General features: G+C 42.1%; 1 protein-coding gene across 1 annotated transcript in view; it reads left to right on the plus strand.

The window, feature by feature from the left end:
• The first annotated feature begins 871 nt into the window (after window positions 1–871).
• Window positions 872–19,732, plus strand: part of LOC104624905 (microtubule-associated protein 2-like) — a 32,668-nt gene continuing 13,807 nt past the window's right edge. The window contains 4 exon segments of the mRNA XM_010292389.1: window positions 872–962; window positions 1,680–1,835; window positions 4,181–4,258; window positions 16,140–19,732. Coding sequence (XP_010290691.1) covers window positions 872–962; window positions 1,680–1,835; window positions 4,181–4,258; window positions 16,140–19,732 — 3,918 coding nt within the window.

Below are 19,732 nucleotides of genomic sequence, written 5' to 3' on the forward strand. Positions count from 1 at the left end.
TAAATGTACAAAGGAATTCTGAAAGAGTACTAACTGAGAAGAAATCATCATTATTAATCTAATGGATAGCGTCCCTCGTTAGGACGGTTGCTGTGAAGTTAGATGTAGGGCATTGATTTAAATATACTTCCCCTTCCCAGCTGGTCCTTGCCTGAAGGATGCAGTAATGGGTGAGCAGAGAGCTTTTATTTCTGTCCTCGGGATGGCGATTAATGGGGGCTCTGCGAATGTCTCCTGGCAGGAGCAGGGTGTATTGCCGTCTGCCATTAGAAACCTCTGTCTCCACGCGAGGGATGGAGCAGCACTGAAACTCTTGCTCTGTTTCCAGGTGTGTGCCCAGCCGTGCAGCTGGCGGGCCCATGGCCACGCAGCTTGTTGCCTTCCCTAGGGCTCGGCTCCGTGTCGGGTCCCGGCACCCTGCGTTTGAAACAACTCTCAGCCAGCACTCAGAAATAGCTGGAGTGAAGAGGTTTATTTCCAATGTTTGGCTATGAGAGGGAGGAATATGTTGATTAATGAGTAAGGGAGAGTGGGCTAATACACAGATAAGAAAACAAACCCTTTTCCTCTGAATTCTTTTGTAGATGGTTCTGCTGGAGGACCCTTGAGACCTTGATTTGCTAGATCCAAGGTGCCTGAATGGCCCTTAGGGCGGGGAACCTCTCTGGTTACTCCCCTGTGCAGTTGTGTGCCTGGTGACATTTCACTGCACCTTTGAGTGGGTCTAGAGCAGACATGAGATACATGTCTTCTCACTTTGGAAGTATTTGCTCCCGAGTGGTCCCACCGCCACCCTCTGCTCACCAGAGCACCCGGTTACTCAGCCCCTCTCGGGCACGCCGCATGTTGCGGGCAGCGGGAAGAGCGAAGCATGGGTCCCGTGGCAGCCGGGTCTGGCAAGTATGCGGTGCCTCAGCCGGCTCCGCACTGTCCCCCTTCCCTGCGCCAAGCACAGCGAGAGCGTGCGGCTGGGAGCCAGGCCTGTGTCCAAGAGCGGGGCCTGAGAGCCCATCCCAGCAAACAAATGTCACCCTCTGCAGTCCCTTTGCATGGCATTCAGACCTACTGTTTAAACAAAGCTTTGTGTTGCAGTCTTAAAAGGGATGAGGAGGGCAAAGTATACATTTTAATCATACAGAAATGTTATTTGGCCCTTCTGTTTCAAGTCCCTCATCAGCATATCCTTAGATGTCTGTCTGGGAAGTGCCTTTAATGCATACTAACTGTGTGCTCGTGAGGAGGAAATAGCATCCAAAGTGCATTTAAGAATGTCACTCACTCCATATATTAAATGTCAAGAAATCCCATTACTCAGCCAACCATTCACTCAGCCAACCATTCTACCTGTTTGCAAAACATTACCTGCAAAAAAAATTCTAGAACGTTAATAAACAATCATCTTAAAATTTTGCAGTTGCTGCACATTGTCCATAACAGAAGTAAGAAAGAGCGTTTAATCATCATGCTTTGTGCACCTTACTGTAAAGGCTCCGGTCCTGTTTTTTACAAACACTCAGCATTTTCCACTGGCATCTTTGGAATATCTGGTCCTTCTATTTAATTTTCATGATTTGCATATATTTCAGGAAAAAAAGAGTACCTTTTAAAAATTTATTGTCAGCCTCCATTTTTAATTGTTTAAGCTAATCTTTATAATTTTAAAACATTGTTCTCATTAGCGTACTTTTCTTTGTTTTTTTCTAACTTTGCTGCTGCCACAGAAGAAGTGTCTGCGAGGATAGTACAAGTAGTAACAGCTGAAGCTGTAGCAGTCCTGAAAGGCGAACAGGAAAAAGAAACCCAGCACAAAGATCAGCCTGGACCACTACCTTTAGGTAAAACGAGACAAAGAATGTTCCAAGTATCCTTGTGTCTGCAAATGTTATGTGTATGCACATTACAAAAACCAGTTACAGCTGTGTATTCACATAGCTTGTGGTGATGGGTAAACTGCAGCACCACTGAATAAATGCTGGAACCACGTAATGATAGCGTTATCCCTGTTACCCCGGTTCTGGACAGCCCTGTGACTGTCTCGTTCACTGTTTGTTCTAACAGCAGTTCTCTGCCTGGTTTCTGACCCCTTAGCAGCGCACTGCGAGTGTAATTGGCAGTAATGGTTTTGTTGTCATGTTTGGTGCGACCCAGCAGCACTCGGAGCCCCTTTGCGTTCAGCCATGTGCAGTGTGAGAGGGGAAGATTAATGTCTGAAGAGGGAAAGATTAGAGGAGAGGCATATAAAAAGAAAGTGAGGTTTTGCTGGTTGGGCAGTAGCTACTCAAAAAGATGAAGGAGGAGCATCTCCACAGGAAGCAGAGAGGAATAGGGCACACCAGCTGAGGCTGGGAGACGGTTTTAGCAGCCAGGCAGGGTGACGGGAGATTGAGGGAGAGATAGTTACACCAGGTGGAAGCAAATGCCAGTGGTCCAGACTGGGAATGGTACCACTGCCATGGGTCCATGCTGTGCCCTCATCCTCCTGCTGGCTCCTTTGTGAAAAGTCTGTCTGAAATACAAGTAAGCGTGCGTGTGTGTATTTTTTTTTTTTTTTTTTAAAAGTAAGTATACAGCCATTCCTACCTACAGTGCTTCCTCCTGGCCAGAAAACTTCCACAGTAGCTCAAAACACATATGCCAAAGGCCAGAGAAAGGCCATATCCCATCCTGAGGTAGGGCAAGTCCTGCAAACCTGACCCAGGATAAGCTCTATTGAGTGCACACACAGTGTAGTCAAATCAAAATAATGCCTTGTGGTATTTTCCCCATAGGCACTCTGCTTTGTTTGGTACAGCAGCTGGACCCTGCTTAGGAATGAATTAAAGTCAATGAGTAATTAAGAATATTCTTTGGAAATTTGGTTCCTAAGGTCTTTTGCTTCATTGAACCAATTTTGAACTGCAGCAGGGAGACGTGTTGCATAGCAATTCCCTTCTTTACAGAGACTCAATTTTACATGAAAAACCCCAATTCTGAAAAAAAACTTCATACATATTGAAGCACAGATTTCTTCACTGTGGCCTGGGTGAGGCAAAATGGGTATTCAGTTCCATCTAGTTAGGTAAGACATTTTAAATACTGTGAGAAGTACGTCTTCAGTAAGCAACACCAGGTGTTACAAGTTCCTGTGGTCAGTGACTGTTAAATAAGTGCAGGTAGAATTGCATTGTGATGAAGCTAGAAATACTCTGTCCCTGGACAGCACATCTTAAGGACAAGTCATAAGGGTCTCTTCCAAACCACGCTGAAGTCAATAGGAGGAGGCCTGGCAAATTCTGCTGGGGCTTTGAAACTGGTCTTTCTATGCTTGGGAAGAAGCCCTGAATCAGAAACTGAGATCTGCCTGTTGAGAGATGCCGTTTATAAGACAGATCTGTTAAAACAGATTTGTTACTTTTTTTTTTTTTTAAATACTGGTTAAGCCCCGGTAGTGGATCTGTTTTTAAAGAAAAAAATTCAAAGTGATTGGTATGAAATCAGATGCAGAGGTTATGCGGAGTTCATTTAAGAAGCAGTTTGGTTAGGGTTTCATTGTACTTGAACGGAAATAATTGAAAAAACATCATCTGGTTTCAGCTTCTAGTCTCATGACTGGGAATGATCTAAAACCTAGTCTAAGTGCATCTTAGATTTCACTGTGCCTTGCTCAGCTGAATCACTGGTATGTCATGGCTGACAAAAGTTCCCTATGCTGATGTCTTTTGTATTTAAACAAGCAATATTTGCATGTATTCTGTGATTAACCTTGAACTCAGCAGAAGAAAAGTAAAAAAAAAAAGTGTGCTGAATGTTTTTTGTTCATGTACTCAAGGTAAATTGAAGAGGATGGATCCCAGTTTCTGATAGTGTGAATTTATAAAATCTCTCGTGCTCAGGTGCTTTATTGTTGTTGCATTGGGTAACCGAAGGTTTTCTAAGTGGCAATGCTGATTTAAAAGGTAATTTTGTAGTTGATTTTTGTATTGTACTCTATGACATAATTCATACCATCTGAAAAAAAATCCTTTTATTATAACTTTAAAAATCCATGTATTCTGAAAGGGTCGATCTGAAAATCCCCGAGGCACAAGTCCCCATCGAATAATTCTCTCAGCTGGGCAGAACAGGCTGACTGCAGCTTGTATCAAGCATCAGTCTCCTTAGAATTAATTGCTGTATCTCATTTTTACTGTTTGATTTCTAGCAGTCGAAGAGTCAGCCAACCTGCCTCCTTCCCCGCCTCCGTCGCCAGCTTCTGAGCAGACCGGAGCTCTGGAGGAAGGTAAGGGTCTCCTGGACGTTGCAGTGCACAGCTGTTAGCAGAGGGATGAGATATGAATCTGAAGCATGGGGGGAAACAGAAAATGGAGATACTTTCTGCAGCTTCATGTGAAAAGATAAGGCATTCCCCATCAGTAACTCCCCCTCTGCAGTGGATGTGGCAGCTGCAGTGCGTGGATGAGGTAGACACATATGCACAGAGGTAACTGACAGGATGTGTGAAGTACATCCACATTAAAGAAAAGAAAGATGGTGATTCTCACCTTTTTATCTATTATATGCAATATGAGCCAAGATGTCTGCTGTCCCAATGTGGTCCCCAAAACTATGATTCAGTGTGGGTCATCTTTATTTTCTTAGGATTTGTTTGTCTGGGTTTTTTAATTGCCATTAGCTTTGTTTTTGGAATCTTAAATGCGTGAAAGCAAGGAGATTCAGAGTTGGATCATTTCTTTGGTCTTCGACCTGTAATTGATGCTTCAATGCCTACGTGTACTGGGGGTTCTGTACACAGAGTGCAGGAGTCAAATTCTGGTCTCACAAAGCAAATTTCTACTGTTCTGCACAGTGAACGTTCAGTTTCAGTAGCCCACGATCACTGCATTTTCCTCCTCCTAAAATCCCCTCCAGCAAAGAACTTAGGTGTTGGCTTAATTTTAAGCAGAGGCCTAAAGCCCAGTGAAGTTGTCACAATGGTAAGCATGTGCATCAGTGCTTGGTTCAACAGAAGACAACTGCTGCATGAGGGCCATCAGTACAGGGAGAGAGCAATATGTTAAAATTGAGCCATATCATGTGGATAAAAGGGAAGGATTTTGGATTCAGAATTTCCAGGGGACTGTCAGTTGAACTTTGCCATGTCAATAGCGTTTTTGTGTGACCATTTATTTCCTTCTTGGATTTTATTTCAGCATTTTTCTTTCTTTTTATTGAGTGCATGAAAATAATTTATTATCATCTGCTGAACAAACTTTGTTGGTATTTTAACACAAAGCCTCTATTAATTTTGCAAGGGGACAGTTTCTATTTCATGTACTGACATAGTCTGACTCTCAGTTTATCAGGACACTGCAATTAGGCATGTTTCATCCTGCGGTCATTTTTGAGATAATGCAATTACAGGCTGTGTTAACAACATTTGTCAGTCCACTGTGCTGGAAATACCTACTGGATGTGGTTAGTAACCTATATAAAGAATTTAATTAATTGATTGTTGGACTTTTTTAAAAAAATCTGCACATTGTGTGTTTAAAAAAATAGTACAACAGTTCCTAGACTCATCACCCAGAGGTAATGGCAATCAAAACTAACTGAAAAGGAAGCTAGTAGGGCATTAGGAAAGGCTTTTAGAACTGTTACCAGGGTTTTACCACTGTTGGTTTTTTATATATAGTTCACTTGACTAGTTCAGTGTATGCTTTTTGATTTTTCATATCACAATAAAGGGCTTGTTCTTCTGCTTCAGGTCAATGTCAAGGTTCTTCCATTGCCCTTAGCTAAGGATTAGCTTTGCATACTGTTTCTATCAGCAGTATTATTTGCACGTATTTTAGGATTTTATAAAGTACTTATATTGATTAATTGACAGGAGGTTGTAGATTGCCCCCTAAGCAAATGGAAACCATTTTGCTAGTTTTATTAACACAAGAAGGTGGCAAAACACTATACAGCTCGAGAGTATCATGAACTACCAGACTGGGCTGTTCCCAGCTGTGCATATGACTCAGCAAGTCACTTAACATCATTGTTTTTCTCTTTCCTTGCATGTAGAATTGAGTTAATATAACAGCACATACTTCCCTACCCCACAGGGGTGGTTGCAAGGATTGAAAGGTCAGTGTTTGGGAGACGTTTTGATGATTTACACAGTGCCACAGTTTTTAAAAACATTCAAATAATTTTCTTTAACATTGGTCAAAAGAGACTTTTCCATGACAAGGTTTTGATTCAACTCTGTATTTTTCAGAGCAGATGGCCTGTGTAAATCCTGAAAGTGTAGGTTTGTAAGGCAAGTGTGGACAGAAATGATGTGCTGAGTCATTAATGCACTCTGCTGGAAGCTTCTTGTTTATGTCCGGCTCTGAAACTAGAACTCACAGTAGAGTTGGTTGATGAACAGAAGGAACTTCTTCAAAGAAACTCCTCCAGAAGTATATTATGTTGCTTTTTCCCAAAATATCACTGTTATCAATTCAATATAGTTAATGGTAGTAAAAAATCTTGTGTTCTGCTCTGTGTTAGAAGACATGGTCCTTATTTTCTGTGGTTAAGTTGAGCTTTTTGCTGACTTGAGTGAGCTAGACCTGTCTTTTTCATTCAGGCAAAGCTCCCATTCAGAAGAGTTTGCCTCTGTAGGGTTTGACCCATTTTTACTGTACTTGGTATAGGGAACTGAAGGTTTAAACATCTGGCTATCCATCCTCATGCACCTTTACATTGTCTGTTTGTCTGCTCAGTAAAATACAACTTGCGAATTTAACCCAATTCTACAGTTGTTGAGCCAAAAAGGTGAGTGCTTGGTGTGTGTATCTACCTCAGGCTTCCTTTTCCCCCCCTTCTCTTGGAACATTTTCCTAATACACTTGTCAGTGTGTGTTGCATTGCTTTGAATCCAAAGCTTACTTCAGTCATAGGAGGAAGGAAATCACTGTTGTAGACATGACAAAGGTGGATGTGGCCAGCCATGCAGCAAATACAAATTAAAAAAAAAAAAAGGTAGAAAAGACAGAGAGGTTTGTGGGTCAAGTGTATTTCATGAAAGAAAGGAGTCAGTGGATGTAGATTTCTTTCTCTCATTTGGCTGCAGAAAAACGTTCAAATGAGCCTGTCCCTTTTTAGTGCTGCTGAAGGTAAGATAACTATTGAAATTATTTCTTTTATTTCAACTATAGTAACATAATTTTGCTGAGGAAATGAAATTTTCCCTAGCACCATCTAATCCTTTTATCAGTTGTATCTGGTCATGCAGGGCTGATGCGATATTCTCTTGCCAACTTGGCATTTCTTTTGTGCTCTGTGCCTTTTGACAATGGTCAACAATGTCTTCATGTAAAAAATTTGCTAAATGTTACAAGATTGAAGCATGCCTTTGATGGACTGTCTTCCATTTTGAAATAGGCATTTCAGATTAGGCTTAATATACCAAATAAGAATATTTTGCAAACTGAAAGGAACCAAATGTCCTATAAAAATGGATCTCTTTATGGTGAAAATTACTTCTACAGAGGCATTTTCTGTAGAGATACCTGGAAGCTAAAGCTGAATTAGCCTTTGTGAGACGTGATTTTAATCTTGCACTTCAGAATACATTGGGAATTTTTCCCATGGTTTAAGATGAAAAAGAACTATTAGAAGGGACTAAAATAACAAAGAAAGGATTTTTCTTGTTGCCAAAATAAAAGCATATCCTCCTTTAAAGACCTCATTAGCCTGTAAATTAAATTATCTGCAGTAATTTTGAAAATATTGAAACTGATAAATAAACAATGTAGATGTGTAATAGCCACAGACATAACAATACTAGACTTTGCACTTTTGAACCATCACAGTAATATATATTAAGCATTTTTTACTGTTGTCAGTTCCTGTATTTTAAGGAGCAGAGGCAGGGCCTGTGTTATCTTGCTTAGAATCCATTTGGAGCCTATAAAGAAGGAATTTTCAGCCTTGTTTGCATCACTGTAGATAAGTCCTGGGGTTTCATCTTCAATCCTGTTGATGCATTTTACTTATGAAGGGCCCCTGGATGAATATGACCCACAGCTGGAAGGAGAACCTCCCCTTTTGCACATCCTCCTTCTCCGTGTTCTGCTTTTGATTGTATTAACCTTCCGTTCTTTTCTCCACAACGTCCCAGTTCCAGAAAAAGAGGCGGTGACTGCGCCAACCCTTTCCACTCTTGTCCACAGTAGTACATAGACTAGTGTGAGGACACCCTGCAAAGAAGCAGGAGTTGTAGTTTTGAATCTTCTTGGGTTTAGGAGGCAGTTGATTCCTGGTCTTTTGCACCCTGAGATGTGTCCTTGCCCCCTGTAACTAGCCTTTTGCAAACCGTGATCCTGTTCAAATCCATCACTGAATTTTGTGGAGGTTTCTATGGAGAAGAAATCCACAAGTTCTGCATTGCAAGTGGATCAAGATGCTTCCCTGCAACCTTGCTGTCAGCTCTCAAGTACCAGGGAAAGGCAGGGAGCTCAGGTTTAGCCCTCTGTTTGGCATTTCCTATTGCGGTGCTCTGTAGAGCTTCCTGCTTGGCAGAGGCAGGTTGCCAGCTTATCTTTCCGCACCTACCTCTTTTACGCATGCGTAAACCCCTCAATCTGCCGCTTGGATTCCACTGCAAGAGCGAAGCAACTGAAATATCAGTGTGCCCTGAAAGAAATGGTGAGAACGGTTCCCTTGATCTAAGTCCCATTGGTGGTATTTGTCTATGTGCATAGGTGCACATAGCATACCTTAGGTCCTGGCCAGCCTCGGGGCTGTCACAGAAACTTAAACATGGATAATCTTCCTTTTGCAGCATGATGATATATATTGGAGCTACTAATATTGACATCAGTGAATAATTTTTCTTCCTTTTTGTGGGTGATTCAACCTGAATGGGTTGATACTATAGCATTCTTTTCCCAGGCAGGAGAAATACATGTTATTACATTACAGGACACTTGCTGCCATGTTGCTGCAGAAAGCAGAGGGTGCTTTTTTTAAAGACACAGATGTTGTCTTGTCATGAGTGCTATAGAAAGAAACTTAAAAATTCCTGTTATTTGCCATGAAGAATCTTAGAGCTCTTATAGAGTGAATTGGTTTAGATAAAAATTGCTTTTCAAGATGGGTAATGGTAGTTACAGCATCATTCATGAGCCATCTTGTTTTTGGGTCTCACACAGAGATCTGGTTAATCTCTGTTACACTGCCTGTGTTAAAGCCTTGCTTTTTGACTCAGTGTTTTGCATCTGAGAGCAAAATTTTGGAAACTCTTTACATTGTAATTGCCTGGAGAAAGGCCAGGGACACAAGGCATGGACTTGTTCTTGATGCTAGTAGGAAATCCAGTGGGATAACTACAGCTGCCAAAGGCACCCCATGAATGTAGTGTTGTTCAAACTGCCGCTTGTCATACACAGAGAATGGCCTTAAACATACTTTCTCTAGTATTAGATGTTTAGTTTTTCATAGCTTTATTTGTGGTTAGAAGGGCACCTTAGCCTACGCGAGCTCTCAAGTCTCCCCTTAAGGTTTGTATGGATCAGATGGTTGGCCAGTCATTTTTATTGGGCTGTATTATTTTTCTTTATGTTGCAAACCCAAACCCACACTCCCCCTCCCTGTAGCTGTCAGTAGCAGGTATAGCCCTGAGATGATTATGTGATTATCAGCGATGCTACAGTGACAGGTGAATAAAGCTGTCATTCCAAAGCATTGGCAAACACCAAGATGGGAGCTAGTTCAGCTACAGAAGCATGACACAACAGCATAAAATATAGATCTAACAGAGACTGCTGTCAGCAGCTTTTTGTGGCCTTTATCAGGAAAAGGTAGCTAGCTATCTGGGGAAGGGGTGTTTTTTTGTTGTTTAAGTGTTACTTATTTACAGGGAAAAAAGAAAGTGGGGAATTTTGAAATCAATACAATGAGAAATAAAACCACCATTGACTGAAGTGTAAGCTGGTTTGCTTTTTAATTGAAGGAATTTTTTGAAATTTACACTTTTACGTACTTCACCTGATGACTATGAGGGATACAACTGTGTTGGGATACTTCAGAGGTTTTTAACACAGTCAGTCAGCTGTATAATACATACGAGTGTCAGTGCAAGTTGTGAGGTGTGTTTTGTGTACAGTATGTATTCCTCTAAATAATGAGTGTCTAGTTTTGAAATTTACCAATTTCCAATGTTCATAAACGCTGCAGGAAATGCCACATACATGGCCCGTATGTTAAAATGCACAGCTGCCTCATTCCACCATCCTGCATTAACCTGTAGCCTGGCTGATTTCATCCACTCTGCAGTATGACATAGCGGCTAGCGTTGCTGCATGCGTCCATCCTGTCTTGTCTTTTCTGTGTCTGTCTGTCCTGCAGTTTTGTCTGTGTGTGTCTATTGTAGATGAAGGGGCGGAGGATAAGGTGGGACCGCTACACCACTGCCCAGGCTGTGGGCCTGCTGCTGGCAGGGAGTGGCGTAAACACCTGGCCCCCTCCATTTCAGTGTCTGTGCCCGATGATGAGCCCTACAATTCGGATGAGGAGTACTATGAACACCCTTTGTTCAGCTCAGAGTGGACTGGCTCTAGTGCACATCCCAGTGCCACAGTGAAGAGCACAGAGGTCTTGTTGGGCCATGATGAAGGTGAACTGAGCATGGTCCCATGTTGTTCCTCTTCCCCTGTACCCACCTGCCATCCATTCCATTATGTATGTGCCTGGTCTGGGGAGGGAAACATAGGTGTGTTTTCTCCCCACGTGGAAGTGACGCCCTTCCGGAGTCTCTCCGCCTCAAAGTAAAGCTGCAGCATGAGCAATGAATGCAACTTTGGGGTCAGTGAAGCCATGGCCCCTGCTTAAATCGGGGCTCTTGGTCTACTGGCATGGCTTATAGCAGAAGCAAAAGGAGCAGCTAATTTAAAAGAAGCTTAAGTTAGTTTGTGCCAGAGAATCACTGCCAAGAGCAGTGTGCAAAATAAGCCAAAAGTTTGTTACCGGAGGTAAGTCAGTTGTTGACACAGTGGGGAAGAAGCCCGCATCTATACCAAAGATAGCAGTGGCTGTCTTTAGTTCTCCAGTAGGCAAAGGAAATCAATTTTACCCCAGTACACACAGGTGACTTCAGGCAGTATTGGGTTGTGTTTGATCTCCAGCTGTTTTGTGGATACACCCAGTTAACGTTGTGTTAGCTGACTGCAAACAAGGAGAGAAAAAAAAAGAGTTTACTGTGTTCCTGTACCCCTTTTTTCTGTGGCCTGAGCACATCAGTAACTGTTATTTTATCAGTGGGGGTTACATAAAAGTGAAATGGCTTTTGAGGAATCAAGGGAGAATCTATTTCAGTGACTAATAGGAATGCTGAATTCTTCTCCAAGGCAAAAAAAATCACGTTTCATCTCGCTGCATTTGACTAACTTAATCTTGGGACACAGGATCTGAAGTTAAAAACAGTACTGAATCCTCTCAGGGTTTGTGTCTCGGGAAGATGGAGGTGTATACCTGAAATTGCTTACTGGGTCATTTAAAAAAAAAAAAAACAGAGTTGTTTAGAATTAACAGGATAATATACCCTAATACTGCAGCAGCACCAGAAAGGGATCAGTGCTAATAACTGAAAATTCTTAATGCCAGCATGTCTGCCTGAAGCTAGGGGAGACAGAAAATCACAGGAGCAGTCTAGCTGGGTACCTACAGCTCTACTGACAGCGCTCCTGGATTGGTTAATTCATGGGCCGCTTCCTTTTCAGTCATATGCATCCACCTCTGAAAGTGTGATCTCAGAACATCTATGAGGAAAAACAAAGGGAAACATCAGTGAAAAGGTGGGCATTATGAAACAGCCCTCCTCACTTGCTGCCTGTAAGCTAGCAGTCTGTTTGGTGTAAAAGAGTCTGCTGCACAAAGGGAGTCTGTAGGATTCCTTCGTTAAGTCAGGGATAACTTTCTGCTTTGGTGAGTAATTAGTTTTAATCATGTGGCATTGTGTGAAGTGTCTTAGGAACTGGAGGTGTATACCTAAAATTGCTCAGAGTAAAATGAGAGGCTTTCCTTAAAATTGTTTAATTGAAAGGGATGCACATACAAAACTACATAAAATTGGAAAAAGAAAAGTAAAGCAAGTTATTCAAGTCATGACCTCTTGTAGCTGGACACTTGCTGTTCTGCCAGGCTGCTTTTACAACCTGCCCATGTGTAAATATCCCTGTAACACCTGGGCATCAGTCCAGTTCTGATTCTGAATCTTCTGGCTTCTGTTCATTTAAGATATAGTATCTAACCTTAATTACATTTTTATATGTTATTAATAATGTGTTATTCTTTACATAGTGATATTTTCTTGGCCTCAAATAGTGTTTGTGTTCCTTAAATCAGTTTTTAAAGGCCATAACTGAAGCGGATGGTTTTAACTGGGCTCGTCTCTGGAGAAAAATCAAGTCCTTGTAAAGAGGTTTTACATTAATACCAAGAGGCTGGATACAACCACTTCTAGATTTGAAACCACTTTGTTCTAAGTCTGATTCAGCAAAGTCCTTAAGCGTGAGACACACTTTAAACCCAAGGGGGGGTCCATCAGGTTGACTGCAGCATGGCTGCTGGTCAGCTGCTTGAGTATGTTCTTGAATCAAAGGTTTCACACTTAATCCTGACTTCTTATCAGAAGGGATACTAACAGAGCACAGGAGTATTCTGTCTGAGTAGCAATGGCAGGAGTACAGTACAGAATGAAGACTTTGCTAACCATTCCTCTGCCATGGTCTGAGTAAAGACAGCTCTTGATACTACTGTAATGATGCTAAGAGCCCATAGGCTTAAGTGATGTATTCTAGAAATTCAGGTGAACAAATAGTTATATCACGCTCATTGGTTTCTTTGACTTAATTGGTGACAAGGAGCCTGGGGGCTAGGGAAACAGATAAGAAAATGTGCTTGTGTTAAATATGTGATTTTCACGTACAGAGCTTGGATGTCAGGCAGCCTGAGGGACAAACTGTTTATAAATCCGCTCAGTGTAGGAATCTTGGCTGAATTCGTGCAAACACATTAGTTATCAGCTGTGCACAGGGCATATTAAGACTACGGAAGTGGCTCAACATTTTGTCAGATCCAGGATCCATGTGATAGATTGACTTGCTGGCATTTAGCAGTCAGTATTGCCAAGGTCAGTGGAAAGAAATTAATGCCTCATACCTTCCTCCACGTCAATTGAATGTCTTGTACTGGATTAAACAGCACATTTATCAGAAAAATAATGCTCTTTGATGCATTGGTGTTGTCAGGGCCATCCATCATTCAATACCATCTCCATTTGCAATGAATATTTGACCCACAGTCATCTTTGGGAGAGGTATATTTGTAAAACACTTTCAGCTCTCATCTTACAGCATAAACATGCTTCTCTGGGGGAGACAGGGGTTTTGTTTTGGTTTGTTTTTCTCCCTAAGGAAAATTCAGTTCCGCAATGACTAAAATGGGCTGGATACTAGCAGTCCTTTGACACACGTAAAAACTAAAATGTTCGGAGCTGAAAGTGTTATGCAAAAGCAGTCCTGTTGAGCTGTGTGCTCGGTGTTTACTGTTGGTGTTGATGTCACCTCCTTTTTCCATCCCCAAGAAGAAGAACCAGTAGAGAGTCCAATGGCTGTGGAAGCGAAACCTGCCGCTCTTCCTGGGAAGCAACTGGGGAAAGAGCATGGGCCCACTGAGCCTTCGGACCAGGCAAAGGGCCTCTGTGAGGGTCAGTCGGATTCTGGTTTGGAGGCCAAAGTGTGTCGTGAAGACAGAGGGCCAAGTGTGGCGTCCAGCAGGGAGAGTGTAACCGTTGTGGCGGAAATGCCTCTGAAAGACACATCTCCTTCCTTGGCTGAGGAAGGTGTGTCCTCCTTAGGTTTGCATGTGTTTGCTGCCAGTGAATCCTCCAGCTTTCTCCAGTGCTTTCCAAGGCTGTTTCATTTCCTGTTCTTCCCATTTATTAGTATGACTGCTCTTGTTATTATGCTTGAAGAGTGTGTAGCAGGTAACATGATTGCATAGGTGCTGTATGACAACATGGTTTCCCACCACTGTGGCTGATTCCTGATTTTTTACTTTGCCATGATAAAGTATGCTTTGCAGCTAAGCTGATTCCTCTGCGTAAGCCTTTTTCCCCCATCTCAGATGTGTTTGCCAGTCACATTGCTAATCTATGTATATTTTTTTCTTTTTGGTGCAGAGATTCATCTGCTTTTCTTTCAAAAAGTAGATTTATTGACTTTGACTATGACATACAGAGGCTTAAACTGTAGAAATGTTTTCATTTGCAGTGTGCAGGTTTTTTGGTTTTTTTTTTTGTGCGTGTGCTTCAGTGCATTCTGGTTTAGCTTCCCTAACGCTATCGCTTCTTATATCATAGCCTTGCTGTTCATTGCAGTCCATCCCTCCTCTCCTCAATCATTGCCAGAACTCTGATTTTTTGTGTGTCTTACCTTATTACAAATGTTTAATCCTGCTGGAGTGCCCTTCTTAGGCAAAACCTCCATCACTTCCACTGGGATGTTTGCCTTCATAGTGAGGTTTAGGATTGGGTGCACAGGGTGAAGTTCCGATGTGCTTACTGAATAAAATATTTACTGCAATCAGTTGTCTTTCAGTACATAAGAACTAGGCTTCAGGATTTTCCTTTTAGTGGTATTTCTCTTCAGCCAGTGCAACAAGGTGTAAGGACACACTGTGTAGAGTAGTGATGTACCCATTCACTACGTGGCTAAGAAATGCCGCATTTGGGAGCCTGGTGTTCTGGTTGGCCCGGCTAAAGAATATCATATTCCTTCGGCAGTCAGAATATGTTTTGATGCCATTGGTATTGTTGGTTTGCACTACAGTGAGAAGCACAGTAGGATACATAAAGAAAGTCAGTATCTAGCTATTTAATTTCTGTGAAAGGAGGATGACATCAGCTCAATGGCCATGTTTTTATACTTCATAGAGTTTGCAAGTAAATCACCACATGTAAAAATATAAAGGATCAAAATTACTGTAGTTGTAGACCTCTCTTTTTTTCTGCCTGTGGAGTTTGGAATGGCCGTTGCTTTTTTGACTGAATGTTAATATACGTAACTATTTAAAGAATGATCAATACCTTGACACTAATTGTTCTAAAAAATTCAGATTCATCAGAGCAAAAAGATGGCTCCGTGAACTTTAAATCAGTTATGAGAAGATTCAGAGTTAGCCCAATGCTTGTTGTAACAAGCATTAGGAAAAAATCATAAAACTTTTTCTACAGATTACTGCAGAAAGTTCTGCCACATTCTGCAGTATGTCTCTTCATATTTTCCATGATAGGAAGATTTCCAAGCTATTCATGATTAACAGAATGTACATAAAAAAAAACTTAACTAGGAAATATAGTGGCAAACCATAAGAGTAGCATATTTAGTTTCAAATTAGCTTAATTAGGGCCTGATCTACAGTCATTGAAACCATACCAAGTATTCTTTGACTTCAGTTACAGCTGAAGATGGCTGGCTGTTCTGAAGACCAGACCTTCAAGATCTGGGACTATTAGTAGCTCTGTTGCTGATTTACACATACTGGTTTCATGACAGCAGTGAGATTTCTGTCATTAGCCAAAGAGTAACTGTCAAAAGTTGGTGCAATTAAAAACCCAGCCTCTTCTGACGCTTGTGAAATCTTTTGTATGTATTATTTCTTTAGTTTAGGCTGCATGTAGAAGAAAAATGTAAAAAAGATACAGAAATGTATAACTGTGTATGTTTTAAATGTCAGCAATGCACAAAGATACTGTTGATTGGACTTAATCTTGCAAACTTTACTAACGCAAAACTAAGAGAAGCTACAGAGTCCAGCAAAGCATACCGATAAAGTGAGGGTTACTTGTGATGTTACTGTTGTATACAAACGATGAAGATGAAGAATTCACATGAAATCATCTCATTTCAGTGGTCACGTATTTATATGTGTACAACTCACATTTTTCACTATAAAACTTCATATACTGCAAGGAAACTAGGATTTAACACTTTAAAGCAGATTTCTAGGTGGATGGCTTTGTTGCATGTTTGCATCTTTCTCCCTCTCCTTTCCATCATTCATATCAAGATGTTGTAAGCCACACGACTGCCTGCCTGTAAGTGCTTTAAATAATTTTGTTTTAAAACCCAAACAAACTACTTCAGATTTACTTGCAGCCACGAAGATGGAATTCCGTGTCCAAGAGGGCGCACGCCCTTTCACAGCAGAACCATTAGACACAAAGCAACATGAATCTGGGAAAGACAGTAAGACTGGTGAGCAACCTAAACATGATGCCTTAGTTCCACAGCCAGCAAAAACAGAGGCTATAGATAAAAAGGATTCACAGAGCAAAGACAAAGAAAAAATGCCTTCACCTCTATCAGAACAGATCTTGGAAACTGATTCACAAAAGAAAGGGGAAGCCAGTTTTGCAGAACCTGCTGCCAAGCCTCTTGCTTCTCAAGAACAAAAGGACTTGTCATCTGAACTGCCTAAAGGGAGCAAAACAGAAGAAAGGACTGCAGATGTGCCCTCGTCATCCAACCAAGTTATGTCTATGAAATTTAAAGACGACCTTAAAGATGTCCAAGGTCTTGCCATCAGCCATGGTGAAAGTTCTCTGTTGCTATCTGAACTCAAGGCAGAAGCAGCCAAAAGTGAACTTCCCCCAGGCCCATCTCCCACTGTCTCCCAAGAGCTTCCACTCAAAGACAGTTCCAAAACAAAACAGGAACCTACTGACCAATTATTTGCCAAAGACCTCACTAAAGATGAACAAATCCACAGAGACAGGACACTAGCTCTGCAGGAAGTCTCAGCAGTAACTGTAGATGGCCTGAAAACGCCAAGCACCCCGAAGATCCCTGCATGGGGAGAGGAAAAGGACATGACCAAGGATGAGAGTGATGAGGAAGAAAGGTATGATTTTTATGATAAAGGAGAGGCTCAAATATTAGATGATGGTAGATTTACCACAAAACCTGAAATTAAGACACTTTCCCTAGACAAAGCAGACTTTCAAAAGGATGATGAAGCTAAAAGCTCACCTGATATTCCCAAAGCAGAAAAAGAAATGGACCAAAGTGGGCTCCCAGCAACAGTGGACATGAAAAAGGAGGTGCAGCCAAGCACACAGGTACCCCCAGCCAAGTTAAGCCATGACCTGACCCTTGAGAAAACAGTCGAGCACCCTGATACCATTCAGTTATCCAGAATAACAGAGAAAGTCCCTGAGGCACCAAGTTTAACCACTGACAAGACTCCTACTCTAGAACCTTCTCAAGAGAAAGATGTTAAAAGAGATACCAAGGAGGATAAGGCAAGTGTTTCAGCTCCTCATCAAATGAAAGAAGAGGAGGATCGATCGGGAATGTCGAAGTATTTTGAAACCTCTGCTCTGAAAGAGGAAGCTTTCAAAGCAGATGCTCTGAAACAAGGCAGTGATTACTATGAGCTAAGTGACACTAAAGAGAGCGTGTATGAGCCTTATCAGAGAGAGCATCTAATACCTGAAGACAAAGAGGAAGAGGAGGAAGAACGACAGACAGAATTAGATGAGCAGCAGAGCATGCCTGCTCATGAAATAGGGTACAGTACCCTGGCTCAGAGCTTTACACCAGACAAATCTGAAGAACCAAGTTCCCCAACAGAAAGAATGTTCACTATTGACCCCAAAGTCTATGGGGATAAGAGAGAACTCCACAGTAAAAATAAAGATGACCTAACTCTGAGCAGGAGCCTGGGACTTGGGGGGAGATCTGCAATTGAACAGAGAAGTATGTCTATTAACTTGCCCATGTCCTGCCTGGATTCAATAGCTCTAGGATTTAGCTTTGGTCGTGCACATGATCTTTCTCCCCTCGCTTCAGATATTCTAACTAACACTAGTGGAAGTATGGATGAAGGTGATGACTACTTGCCAGCAACCACACCAGCACTGGAGAAGGCCCCCTGCTTCCCCATTGATAGTAGAGAGGAAGATGAGCACATTGAAGAAGAAAAAGCAACAGCAGAAGAAAAAGTCCAGCCTGAGACCTTGGCCGAACCACCTTTCCTGGCCAAAGATTATTACAAAAATGGGTCTGTCCTGGCTCCGGACCTGCCTGAAATGTTAGACTTAGCAGGGACAAGATCTAGATTAGCCTCTGTGAGTGCAGATGCTGAGGTGGCGCGAAAGAAATCAGTTTCTTCTGACACTGTTGTGGAAGACAGCAGCTCAGCCCTGCCTCCTGTGACAGATGAAAACCACGTAACTCTAAAAGCTGAAAGTCAGCTAGAAGACTTGGGCTACTGTGTTTTTAATAAGTACACAGTCCCACTCCCTTCTCCAGTTCAGGACAGTGAGAATTTAACGAGTGAAACCTGTCCCTTTTATGAAGGCACAGATGAAAAACTGAGGCGCGGCTTAGCTCCCGACCTGTCTTTAATAGAAGTGAAGTTGGCAGCAGCTGAAAAATCAAAAGAAGAGTTCCTCAGTGAAAAAGACTTGGGTCAGCATGCCACTGGTGAGTCCGTTCTGGCAAGGGACTTTGAGCAGGAGAAAAAAGAGAAGCTGGATACTGTGCTAGAAAAAAGTGAAGATCAAGTTGACTCTAAAGAGGTCTATCCCATTAAAGGTGCAGAGCCAGAGAAGACAAGACCTGAGGCAATCTTAGAAATGAAAGAAGAAAGTGTGGCTGATAAAGTTCATGTAACTGATGATACCATGTATGACAGGATATCAGCTTCAGAGATAGCAATAGAAAAGGATGCTGTTACTCTGTTGATGGAGAAGGAGGAGAAGACTCTTAGTGTTGTTCCTGAAATAGCTGAGATAGAAGCTCCAATAAAACCAGATTACAATGCTATAAAGCACGATTTGGAAGTGGCTGCAAGGAGAGCTGATCAAGAATATCAGAGTCGGTTGGATGCTAAGATCAGCGAGGTTATTTCTTTCCCTTCAGGGAAGGACAAAGCCTCTGTTAAAAAAGCAGAGCCTGAACCCAAAGACACTCAACAGAAAGATCAGACCATCTTGTCCAGAGAAGCAAAGGATGCAGATGTACTTTCCAAGACTGAGCCTAGTTATGTGAAGGACAGCACCAAACTGTCGGAAATAGAAATTAAGGAAAAAGTAACTAAGCCCGATCTGGTACATCAAGAGGCAGTTGATAAAGAGGAATCTTATGAATCTAGTGGAGAGCATGATCAAACCCAAGAAGGTTTGAATGGAGAATCCTTGAAATCAGAGGATATCAAAGCAGAACCTCCAAAACCTCCCATGTCTGGGGAAGAGACACCTGCACAGTTACCAGCAAAGGAGCCTTCTGTGGAGCTCCTGCCTCCAAAAGCTGAGCCTCTTCAGGAAGAGCCTGCTGAGATTCAGATGGAGAGCATCCCACAGCCTGCAGAAGGAACCGAAAAGATTCCTGGTACAGCTGTGAAACCTATGGAAATCCAAAAGCTGCTGCCATGTGAAGGGACAGCTGGGGCCACAAAAGGGGAAGAACATGAGGAAGAAGAGGTGGAAGTAGAGCAAGAAGAAAAAGAAGAGGATAAGCAGCATCTTATATCAGAAATGCCTCCAGAAATAGACTTTGGGAAACTTACTGCTGAAGAAATGCTAGCTAAGGGTAGCCCGGAAGCACTGCCTGAACTGAAAGGCATTATTGAATCAGTGGTGACAGTAGAAGATGACTTTATCACGGTGGTGCAGACCACAGTTGATGAGGGTGAATCTGCTTCTCACAGTGTGCGTTTTGCTGCTGCTCAGCAG

The sequence above is a fragment of the Phaethon lepturus genome, unplaced genomic scaffold, assembly GCF_000687285.1.
Source record: "Phaethon lepturus isolate BGI_N335 unplaced genomic scaffold, ASM68728v1 scaffold37838, whole genome shotgun sequence".
Taxonomy (NCBI): Eukaryota; Metazoa; Chordata; class Aves; order Phaethontiformes; family Phaethontidae; genus Phaethon; species Phaethon lepturus.